The sequence below is a fragment of the Sinocyclocheilus anshuiensis genome, unplaced genomic scaffold, assembly GCF_001515605.1.
Source record: "Sinocyclocheilus anshuiensis isolate Anshui unplaced genomic scaffold, SAMN03320099.WGS_v1.1 scaffold1453, whole genome shotgun sequence".
NCBI lineage: Eukaryota > Metazoa > Chordata > Actinopteri > Cypriniformes > Cyprinidae > Sinocyclocheilus > Sinocyclocheilus anshuiensis.
This window is the reverse complement of record NW_015549558.1, coordinates 961,388-973,269: the sequence shown is the minus strand read 5'-3', so window position 1 is coordinate 973,269 and position 11,882 is coordinate 961,388. Positions and strand designations below refer to the sequence as shown.

The window sequence follows — 11,882 nt, the reverse complement described above, 5'->3', positions numbered from 1 at the left end:
GTTTCATATTTTAAAAAGTAGCTTATTTCATTTTTGCAATCATTTAATATTTCTACATTAAAATGTTATATTTAAACTTAACATTTATGCACAATCCATCTATGAATTTAGTTGATAGTGATTTCATTTGATTGTTTATAGCCAGCATGTATTTTTATTCAATTGAAGTTATTTATTCAATAAGAACCTGACATAAGAGAACACGATATGACACGATATGATATGACAATAACTTTTATAATACTAATAAGCCAACATCTCTGGCTTTTGTTTTTGCTCAAAGTTATTTCAGGGTTTTGATCTCTCAACTGAGAGAACACATCTTGTTTATTATATTATAATGAATATTTAATATTACATTTAAACTTTGACTATAGTCTAGACATGTTGCATATTAATTGTACTATTTATGAACCTCAAAGCATATGTTTGTGTATTTTGTGTTACATAATGATATTCTATTTGAGGACATTTGTAGTATAGGTATAGGGCCCAAACATAACCTCAAGCCCAGGGGCCCCCTAAGTCCTGCCCTGTATATATATATATATATATATATATATATATATATATCAAAAAGCATATAGTACATAGCAGGCTTTACAAGCTATGATTACTTAAAGCCTTAAGCCTACTAGAATGGGTTGATATGGGTAGATAATTACAACTCAAAGACTTTACAGCAATACAGAGTAAAAGACCTATCACTTCTCTATCTGTCAAGATACAGCAAAGCCAGTGACAACAGGACAACTGACAGTATCTTGTCCATGATGATTAGCAAGCAGACCATTGTTTTAGATGGAGCAGCAACGCAAATCTAACGAATAACCGCAAATACTGATGGCATCCTGGTGGGAAGAGTTTCAATATTGATGCAGGCCAAACGGCACATTGTTGACTGACGGGTTGGAGATTTAGAGCCTTTAATCTCCATGTTCTGCGCTCAGCATCCATATTGGTTTGCTTGTTAAAGGAACGGTTCCCCCACATATGGAAATGATATAATCATACTTGTTTCAAATCTGTTACACTTCCGAAACACAAACGACGGTGCAGAACAGCCGCACTTTAACGGTTTAACTGCATGGAAAATAAAATGCAATGACAATGAACGTTGACTGAATCTGTACGTCTTTTAACATTTCATTTTGTGTTTCATGAAGAATGTCAGTCATGCGACATGAGGTTGAGAAAATTATGACACACGTTTCACTAATGGTGAACTACCCCTTTAATGCTGCTTCACCGGTCAGCACCGGGCTGCATTAAGCTTTCTCGTTCAAAAACGTACTCCAACAGTAACGTTACTAATCCATGAGCAAGGGCAGCATGCATGCATGTGTAGCAGGATTGAGACGCACAGATTTTCCTCCGGCTGTGTTCTTATTTCTTACCGTCTAGGAGAGAAAGGAAGGTAGAAGTGCAGTTCGTCAGTTCCTCGTAAATTATTTCCTATATCTATAAAAGGCCTTCAAACAGGAGTAAGTCAGCCTGCGGTTATCAGATACGGCGTCCGATTCTTATGATCGCGAGCAGCGTCTCCGCTCAATGGGAGTCGTGCGCTGACGTCACGCTCGATCTAGAAAGGAAAATGGGCGGAAAAAGGGAAGCAAATCAAACGGGACACATTTCTGAATTCTGATCTACTGAAAGCCTGCTGTGTTTTCGGTGTCAAAATTATTGAGGATAATTCACGATATAGTAAGGTAAGTGCTGGCTGATGAAAACATTCAAAAAATAAATAAATAAATAAATAAAGTAAAATTATTAACCAAATAGAAGTTACAACGAACGTAATATTTTTGTTATTTTGACAAAACTTTAAATTATTAAAAAAAAAAAAAAAATGTAAGCAGTACTCTACCTCGATGCTATTAAAATACATTTGATCGACGGCCAATCCAAACAAGGTATAGCTGAAATCTCGTTTTCCTTAAAAATCGCGAGAGCTTAGTACGGCCTTTCTCCCCGAGCTGCTGGCGAGGAAAGTGTACACAATCAGGTAAAATTCAACATTTTTTTTGCATAATCGACTGATTATTTTAAGTGTGGACAACGAATGGTAATATATAAAAGCTTGAAGAATATCTGTGCTTATTAACGTTTATATGTGTCTGTTGTAACGGACATTTTTAAATCAGTTGTGATCTCTTCTCCTGCGGTAACGTTACAGGCTTCAATGTTATGATACAGGCCTTTATAATTAGAGCTTCCGGTCATCACAAGCGAAAATTGAATCTTGCTTAATTTCTATAACATTGTTGATTTATATATTCTCATTGTATATTAGCTGATTCGTTATCCTTTTCTGTAGCTTGTTGTATCAGTGACCTAGTCTTATGTGTATATATATATGTAGATGTATATGTGCGCACACGTGTGTGTATTTTTTATTATATATAATTTGTATGTATATTTTTTGCTAATGTAGAACACTTCATGATGAGTTATGCTGAAAAGCCAGAGGACATAACACGAGAGGAGTGGATGGAAAAGCTAAATAACGTTCATATTCAGCGGGCCGACATGAATCGACTTATTATGAATTATCTGGTGACAGGTAGGAGATCAACTTACCACTTTTATTTTTTCACCTTGCAGCTTCAATACAAGTGTCAGAAGATCCGTTTCATACATTGTTTGTTTTTATTTACATAGAGGGGTTTAAAGAGGCAGCTGAGAAGTTCAGGATGGAATCAGGCATTGAACCAAGTGTTGATCTGGACTCGCTGGATGAAAGGATAAAAATTAGGGAGATGGTGCTGAAGGGACAAATTCAAGAGGCCATTGCACTGATCAACAGTCTGCATCCTGAGCTGCTGGACACTAACCGATATCTGTACTTTCATCTTCAGGTAAAGCAGATTAATGACAGTTGGCTTATGATATATATTACATATCTTGTATATGTTATAAGACATTTATGGCTGTATTTTGACAGAGAAGCCACCCTACAAATGTATGAATGTCATTGCATAGATAACAATGTATCAAACACATGAAAAGCATTGCTTTATCATTTAGAACCCAACAAACCAACTAAAAGATTTTATCTGATGTAATAACTTGTATACATTTATTGTGGCTTAGAGTCCAAATACTTTTTGGGGCCACTCTAAGTTGTGCACTGTTGGACTTTTATTTTGCAAACTGGTTGTTAACCTCAATATTAAATGTGTATTGTGAAAGATGTTGTACTGTTTCACGGTGACTCAAACTGTCAACTGTCTGATGTTAAATCATAAGGGAATGATTCCAAAGTTACGACAAGTACAATTTATCTGCTTTCCTTCTTTAGCAACAACACCTGATAGAGTTGATTCGCCTGCGGGAAACTGAGGCTGCATTGGAGTTTGCACAGACACAGCTAGCTGAACAGGGAGAGGAAAGCCGAGAGTGTCTGACAGAGATGGAGCGCACCCTCGCACTCCTGGCGTTTGATAACCCAGAAGAGTCGCCCTTCGGTGACCTGCTTAACATGATGCAGAGACAGAAGGTAACATTGGTTGTTCTATATTATCTTATATTTTTAATATATTATTATCAGGGCTGTCAGCGTTAACGCATGCAATTAATTTTACAATCCTTAACGCGTTAAAATAATTTAACGCAAAATTACTGAAGCACAATATCTATTCTAACCCTTTAACCCGATTTTGCTTCTCTGTGATTAGATCATTTTAAGCCGCTAAACTCCGGGAAAGTTTTCAGTCCAATGATCCAGTAAGCGAATGCATTCAAACAATCCGTCCAAAACAGCGCTAATATAAAGGAAATCAGGCTGATTACATCAGAGATTGCAGAGAGAACAGAGACTCGAGTTGTGTTTTCAGTGAATTATTCATTTCCAGTGTGTTTCGCTTTAAAACACGAGCTCTGTCATATTGTATTAATTTTACAATCCTTAACGCGTTAAAATAATTTAACACAATTAATGCAATATTACTAAAGCGCAATTTCTATTCTAACCCTTTAGCCCAATTTTGCTTCTCTGCTTGCGATCAGATCATTTTAAGCCGTTAAACTCCGGGAAAGTTTTCAGTCCAATGATCCAGTAAGTGAATGCATTCAAACAATCCGTCCAAAACAGCGCTAATATAAAGGAAATCAGGCTGATTACATCAGAGATTGCAGAGAGAACAGAGACTCGAGTTGTGTTTTCAGTGAATTATTCATTTCCAGTGTGTTTCGCTTTAAAACACGAGCTCTGTCATATTGTGTGATTGTCTCTGAAGAGCGCGAGCCCTCACACGTCGCACTGTGTGAAGTACAGACTGAACGGATTGTCAACACATCCCACCACAACACAGATGAGGCGCAAACTACATGTTTATTTGTCATGTTTATGTTGCTGTGTTTAGTTATTCTGAATGGATCCGTGTACTATAGTAGATATCTACATTCAGCAGGCGGTGGTTTAGGAGTTTTTGGCATCTCCATGTGGTAAATGAATACTTTTCAAGTTTTTAAAACTAATCAACAAGGGCATGGACAAATATGGATGCTTTATGCAAATGCATGTTTATTATTAGTGAAACCATAGTCAACACAGAGCATGAAGACTAGACGTTATTAGCGCGTTAATTTTGACAGCCCTAATAAATATATATATATATATATATATATATATATATATATATAATTTGTCTTTTGTAATCTGTACTCAAAATAACTCAAAACTTTCTGAAATGTCTTTTCCACTGATGTCACTTTTCTTTCAGTCTGCCAGTAATTGACAGCATGTGGTCTTCTATAACAGGTGTGGAGTGAGGTAAATATTTATGCACAGGCACAGACATTTCCGTACATTCACATTGTTTCCACACACATTCACGATAATGTTTTGATTTGTCATGTTTATGTTGCTGTGTTTAGTTATTCTGAATGGATCCGTGTACTATAGTAGATATCTACATTCAGCAGGCGGTGGTTTAGGAGTTTTTGGCATCTCCATGTGGTCCTGTTCGGTATCACAACTTGACTTCTCTAAAATGTAAAAAAGCTCTTTGCTGTTGCACTGTACACATACTATACAATTATAATTATTTTTTCTGTGATATGTGCTTATATGGGCTCCTTGTATCATTTGGTTCTTTGGTGTCCTTTTGGAGTTTCTAAGTGTCCTTTTTTAGAAAGGCATCTAAATTTATCTTGGAAAAAAGCTTGCAGAAAATACAGATTTTTGACAATCACCCTTCAATCTTTTGGTTTACTTTGCTGGATATAGTCAATCGATTAAAATATTTAATCGCAATTAATTACATGATTGTCATGAGTTATCTCGTGATTAATCACAACTTAATCGCACCTTTTTATCTGTTCTAAATGTACCTTAAATGAATACTTTTCAAGTTTTTAAAACTAATCAACAAGGGCATGGACAAATATGGATGCTTTATGCAAATGCATGTTTATTATTAGTGAAACCATAGTCAACACAGAGCATGAAGACTAGACGTTATTAGCGCGTTAATTTTGACAGCCCTAATAAATATATATATATATATATATATATATATATATATATATAATTTGTCTTTTGTAATCTGTACTCAAAATAACTCAAAACTTTCTGAAATGTCTTTTCCACTGATGTCACTTTTCTTTCAGTCTGCCAGTAATTGACAGCATGTGGTCTTCTATAACAGGTGTGGAGTGAGGTAAACCAGGCGGTGCTGGACTATGAAAACAGGGAGTCGACACCGAAACTTGCCAAACTCCTCAAACTGCTGCTGTGGGCTCAGAACGAGTTGGACCAGAAGAAAGTCAAGTACCCCAAAATGACAGATCTTAGCAAAGGCACCATCGAGGACCCCAAGTGAAAACGATCCTGCATCTCCATGCTTGCATTCTGCAGGGAACAAAATGGACGCTTTCCCTTTCCTTAACTATTTATACTCAGTGACTGACACTCAAACATCCTTTTATCAAACTTTTGTTTTGTTTACTTGTTGCTTATCAGAGACTTTGCATTAAATGGGCTGTGGAATTGAGATTGTTAAGATTTAAGGGTGACTTCTAGCCAAAATGGAAACACTTTTTTTTATCACAGATGGATTTCTGTGATTTTTGTTATCGCAATGTTTGACTTGCCGAGCTGAATTGATCGCCTTTTAGCTATTTTGTTTTTGCAGAGGATTATTATGTTTCTATTTTGTCAGTGAATGTTCAGAAAGTCTACAAATATAGTTGAGGACTGAACCACACTATTTAGATTTACCTTCTATTTGACTGTGTTCACTGATGTGAGGTACCTACGGCACAACAGTGGCGTCATCAAGGACAGTGGATTGATTGTACCAAAACAGAACGAGTTCTGTGTGCTTTCACAACTTTTATTTGCAGTGCACAGGTATACATTTTGTATGCGTGTTAAAGGGCCCCGTCAAAGAAAATCTGCCCTTTTTTGAGTACTAATGTTTATTGCATTATAATGTTATAAAGTCGTGACATTGTTTTCTACTGTACATTGTCATAGTATTCTTGCTTACATTGACATTCAGTTGTGATTTCTAGATCACAACTGATGTAAAGTCAGATGCTTTACATGGGTATTAAATATTCTCTTTTTGTTTTTTTTAATCCCCAAACTCTATTTGATTTTCAAAATTGCTGCTGTTGTTAAATGCTATGGCCAAATACTTATGCTGTGATGTCCAATTAAATGTTGCAGACAGTGTTTTTTAACAAATCAATATGGCAAATGCAAGCCCCACCTTGGCTGTCTTATGACTGATTATTATAATGGTTTGCGACTGGCAGGTAAAGATACAAATCAGAAATTACACTTCAAATGAGTTAAAATAAGAATAGGCCTATGTTATGGCAACTTGGACTTTGCCCTATGCAAGTCTATTTCTTTGGCAATGCAATCTTGTCATGGTAATAAATTATTAACCTAGACTTGACTATTCTTTTCTCGTACATAATGTAGCAAAATTCGATTAATGGACAAATTGTTCTTTTGAGTCGGATCTTTTCAATGAATCGGATGAACCGGTTCACAAAGCCAGTCTGAAAGAATCGTTCACTATTTATCTTTTAACTATTAATGACAGTTGTCTCTATCAGACATGTCTGATTCATAATAAAATTATGAATAATTTTATAGTAAGAACAGCTGGAGTGAAGCAATGAGTTTACTGATGGACTGAAAAATAAATGTAATAGCTTAGTAGAAATGTTGCTTGATTTGTTTATGACTGAAATTTTATCAACGCATACGAAAGTTAATTAAAAAGTGCAAAACGATTTCAGTCAAGAAATGTAAATGAATTTTAGTGTTGTTTACTGTAAAAGCAAATTTTTTTGATGTTCTAAATAGGTTTGTTTTATGAGCTGAACCATGACTGCAGCAAACTGAACTGGTACGCATGAATACACGTTTAATAAACAATTAATAACATAAAGCTGCACTAAACCTTATTTGAACGTTTAGAATGTTTAGCATGTCACGCCGGACTGCCAATGACGCAATTGACGTAAAGAATCATTTTTGTGAGCCGTTTTTAAACGAATTGTTCAAAAGAACCGATTCGCGGACATGAGTCGGACTTCACATAACTACAACGGTGTATCTGTAATAACTTCGCCACAATTAGTGGTGTTGCGTCTACTAAACCTGTCCTTTAAAATATAAGGTTCTCAGTTTCACATGAAGGTATTTAGCCGAAGAGAAACCATGCCTGAATTTCTATTGTTATGAGTGGAAGGGGCTGAGTCACGTTACTTCCTGGTTTGAAGAGGCAGTGGTTGGAGGAACTGCGTGGCTGAAAAAAGAAACTGACACGTGGATCATCATCAACACTTCAGGAATCAGACAAAAGCTGAATTTCCTCCCGCTGCGTAATAGCAGCTGTGAAAGCCGAAAGTCCGCTCATTTATGCCAGTCGCCGGAGCGCAATGGATGCGGCAGAGGTCTTATAAAGAGATGCTTCCGCGAGGAAACTGGAATAGAAACATATTTTTTTCATTGCTTTGGTTTTTTGCCTGTAACGCTCGCACAGACTGACCCGAGAAGATAACAGAGCGGATAGTCAAAAACGGATTTATTTGGCTTTGAATGGCAATTCTACAAAAACATGGAAAGAACTCCTGTCCAGATTTGGCCAGTATTAAGGAGAACCCCGCAGATAATATCGGACAAGCTGGATCCCAGAAGAAGTGGGCAGAGTCGAGTCAGAACTGGACAAGGTGAGACCACATCACCAAACTTTCCTCTAAATAATGATTATTAATTTAATACAAATAAGTACATTACTATGATAATAAAGTATATTAATACATTATAAAACAAAAGTATATTAATATTATGCACAGAAATTCACTTTATTCTAGGACACAATTACCGTTTCAAGTTTAAATTTATTTTGGCAGCAAATTGTGAATGGGTAAAATGATTTTAATATTTTAATATCAGTTTTCAAATATATAGATATACTTATATTTTTCCAGTTATTTCGTTTTTAAACATTTTATAACAAAATTGTGAAGTTTCATTCAAAATAAGAAAATGAACAAGCATGTATTAATATTAAATTAAGTTTATTATACATTTATAATTATTAAGCACACTCTATGAGTGCTCGTCACCATTTGTTCTAAACCAGAGGATTGAAATCAACTTTGTGAATCTTTGTACTATTTAGATCATCTTTTTTTGTAAAAAGGTTGATGAACTTAAGTGCATCAGCAGTAGTCAATGCATCTGAAGCAAATTAACCTAGATGTGTACCTTCCAGTTAGAAATAGAATTTTATGTGCTGTGGCCTGTAATAACTTCTCATTGGAATCTTGTTTGTTGTAAAGAAGAAGAAAAAAACCTTGCTTCATATGGTTGTATTTGTCTATCTGCAGGCCAGTAGCGAGGATATGGACGGTGGTGCTGTTGCTGGGGACGTGCCTGCTGTACTGTGCCCGTGTGGCCATGCCTATCTGTGTAAATTAGTAATGACTTATAATTGTAAGTATATTTGGGCAACAGTTAGTAGGTTGCATAAATTAGTGTTGAATGAAACTGACTTTCTCATTATTAATAGTAACACAGCATTTATTTTCACTGATTCACAACACATAATGCATAAAGGTAAACTATTTTAAGGTCTGAAAGGAAGGGCGGCTGAACAGTGAATTTCTATTCAGATATTGAGTTAATGTGACGGCAGTCTTTGTTTTACAGGTGTGGCTCTATTTTAAAACCATCACAGTTGCCAGATGTCAGAAATGCTTTAAATATTTGTTGAACAGGTTGTGGGTGACATGGCGTCTGCTTTATCACACTGGTTACATTGCCAAACAGCTAGCAGCGGATGTCTGTCCCAGATTAGATCTAGTTTAGCTTTTTGTCATTTTTATTAGTTTACATTCAAATAATATTAAAGAAATTACTGCAGGTGAGTTCATAATATGATTCTCATGTGAGCTAAAATACAGTAATTTTACAGAACTCCAAGTCTAGTGGCCACCAGAGAGCCACAACCTGCTCAGAAATGGAACCTGACATGATAAAGTAGGCGTTACAAGTGAAGCTTGCAATGAATCGCTTGTCTGCATTGGTCCCATGCTTGTCCTGTGCCCGTGTGGCCATGCCTATCTGTGCAGTGAGCATGGCAGAGCGCTTCAGCTGGTCCAAGAGAGAGACAGGCATGGTGCTGGGCAGCTTCTTCTGGGGCTACTGCTTCACTCAGGTGCTTGGAGGCTACGTCAGTGACAGGTTAGTGAAACAAGAAATGAAATGTCATTATTTGTCTACTTTGTTTAAATTCGTACTATTAAAAAAAAAATAATGTTTACATTCAAATAATATTAAAGAAATTACTGCAGGTGAGTTCATAATATGATTCTCATGTGAGCTAAAATACAGTAATTTTACAGAACTCCAAGTCTAGTGGCCACCAGAGAGCCACAACCTGCTCAGAAATGGAACCTGACATGATAAAGTAGGCGTTACAAGTGAAGCTTGCAATGAATCGCTTGTCTGCATTGGTCCCATGCTGCAGATCTAAAGACTGAAGCAGCACTACAAAGTTTTTAATGTTGCAAGCCTTGTGGAATGTCTGGTTTGCTGGAGAAATGCTCAGAAATATGTTCAAATGCAAAAAGTCATGTTTGGATTTGATGTAGTGTTCATAAATGCTTGTTAATTTGTTTTTGTTGATTTGTTTAGAGTGGGAGGAGAGAAAGTGTTGATATTGTCAGCGGCAGCATGGGGAGCAATGACCGCCTTCACGCCAATCTTAGCCCATTTCTGCTCCCAGCCCATCGTCTCCATGACCATCTCCCGCTTCCTCATGGGCCTGCTGCAGGGTGAGTGATCACACCATCACAAAACCAGCTGAACTTCACACAACTGTGCTTATATGCTTTCATGCTGTACTGACTGTTTACTTTATAAGATCTAATGATACTGAATTGCAATAATAGTTTAAGCTTTGAGAAAGTTACAAAACAGTATTAAGCTGTTCTCAGTGTTTTTCTAAATGGGGCTGTAGTTTGCTGAAAACTGCAGAAGAGCTGTGCAGTTTGGGAAAACTTGTTTAGTAAATCATTGCTAGCAAATTGCTAAATGTTCCCTCCTGCAATTTGTGACCCTTTTTTATGTGAATAGGTCTTTTGCTGTGGAGTAGAGCTTAATTGTTCTGTGGTTGGCAAAGCGTTGAAATCTAACCACTATCATGCTCTGCCTTGCAAGCATAATTGTCTTTTTACAGACCCCTTGTTTTAGTGAAAGGGGTCTGTAAAAAGACAATGGACTGCTATAAAATATGCCATTTCTATAATGGTTATGACTTTGATTCCTTTGCCAGCATAGATGGTGCCACAGTTTGATTTTGTTACAGAAATATTAAAGTTTGTTGAAAGTAATTAATGGCGTCCAGGCTTCAGCTACTAATCAGAATAAACAGCTTTACATTATTCAGAATTATGAGATGGGTACAAAACGTAATATTACAATACAATAGTACACATTACAATACACAATCTACAGTACAGGATAAAATAGAACGTTCAAAGTGAGTATTTGTAATGTGAGAGGATGCCCAAAATATCATTCATATGTCAATTACTTATTATATTAAAAATATTTATTTATTTATTTTTAAGTAAAAAAAAAATATTTACTTAAAATATATAAAAATATTTAAGAAAATAAATATTCATTTATTTTTAACTGTTATTTATATATTAGTTACCACAAACTAATAAATGTTTAAATTTTAAACAAGGTATAGATTTATAATATTGACCGTTTTTGGTTATTAGCCATAATATGAGTGTTTGTTTTCTTGCTGTTATCATGTGATGCTCAGGTGTTCACTACCCATCACTGGCCAGTCTGTGCTCTCAGAAAGTTGTGGAGAGTGAGAGGGGCTTCCTCATGAGCACAGTAGGAAGCGGCTCATACCTGGGGTTAGTATCTGATCTCTAACTGTGTCTGCTTTCACTGTTACATTTAGAAATGGAACGGATGTCTTTCAGATTGAATTTGTGTGACTGTGTTTATGTGTGTAGGACTCTGGTGATAGGAGGCATAGGCTCTCTGATGCTGGACTTGTATGGCTGGGAGAGTGTGTTCTACATCTCTGGGCTTCTGTCTGTGTTGTGGGCGTACTGCATGTGGAAGTATCTGCTCAAAGGAGAAGGTATGTACAGAATATAGAAGCACAAACATTTGTGAGCATTGGGAATCTCTTGGCACCTCACAATTTGATTTAGATTCAGAGAATGATACAGTTCCTAAATGATTCTCAATGCTTTTTCATGTAGTAGATACATATTTTTGGCAGCTTACTGTGTTTTGTGGCCATATACACTACCATTCAAAGGTTTGGGGTCAGTACAATTTTTTGCACAGCAGGGCCACATTTATTTGATAAAAA

General features: G+C 36.2%; 3 protein-coding genes across 5 annotated transcripts in view; 2 read left to right on the top strand and 1 right to left on the bottom strand.

Annotated features, from left to right (window-relative positions):
* LOC107657050 (dnaJ homolog subfamily C member 5-like) overlaps positions 1-1,553 on the bottom strand; it is a 15,721-nt gene extending 14,168 nt beyond the window's left edge. The window contains exon 1 of one of the 2 annotated variants that reach the window (XM_016445050.1): positions 1,398-1,553. The gene's annotated coding sequence lies outside the window, so the exon portion shown is untranslated. The remainder of the gene's footprint in view (positions 1-1,397) is intronic. The other variant, XM_016445051.1, reaches the window with a different exon arrangement.
* Positions 1,554-1,631: 78 nt separating this feature from the next.
* Positions 1,632-6,694, top strand: gid8b (GID complex subunit 8 homolog b (S. cerevisiae)). 2 transcript variants are annotated; one of them, XM_016445049.1, is made up of 5 exons: positions 1,632-1,709; positions 2,435-2,563; positions 2,662-2,858; positions 3,302-3,499; positions 5,652-6,694. In XM_016445049.1, exons 2-5 carry the CDS (start codon positions 2,443-2,445, stop codon positions 5,823-5,825), a joined length of 690 nt encoding a protein of 229 aa, XP_016300535.1. In that variant the 5' UTR covers positions 1,632-1,709; positions 2,435-2,442; the 3' UTR covers positions 5,826-6,694. The 2 variants fall into 2 exon arrangements, with proteins under 2 accessions (XP_016300535.1, XP_016300534.1); XM_016445048.1 differs by lacking the exon at positions 1,632-1,709 and adding an exon at positions 1,926-2,005.
* A 2,893-nt stretch (positions 6,695-9,587) lies between these two features.
* Positions 9,588-11,882, top strand: part of LOC107656994 (solute carrier family 17 member 9-like) — an 8,892-nt gene continuing 6,597 nt past the window's right edge. Inside the window, exons 1-4 of the mRNA XM_016444965.1 lie at positions 9,588-9,715; positions 10,169-10,308; positions 11,313-11,412; positions 11,515-11,645. Of these exons, the coding sequence (XP_016300451.1) occupies positions 9,588-9,715; positions 10,169-10,308; positions 11,313-11,412; positions 11,515-11,645 (499 nt within the window). The remainder of the gene's footprint in view (positions 9,716-10,168; positions 10,309-11,312; positions 11,413-11,514; positions 11,646-11,882) is intronic.

Bases quoted from the DNA above. Each gene is read 5' to 3' on its own strand.
- gid8b (XM_016445049.1), top strand. From the start codon at position 2,443: ATGATGAGTTATGCTGAAAAGCCAGAGGACATAACACGAGAGGAGTGG. The intron at 2,564-2,661 runs GTAGGAGATCAA...TTATTTACATAG, and splicing joins TATGAATTATCTGGTGACAG to AGGGGTTTAAAGAGGCAGCT. The intron at 3,500-5,651 runs GTAACATTGGTT...CTTCTATAACAG, and splicing joins ACATGATGCAGAGACAGAAG to GTGTGGAGTGAGGTAAACCA.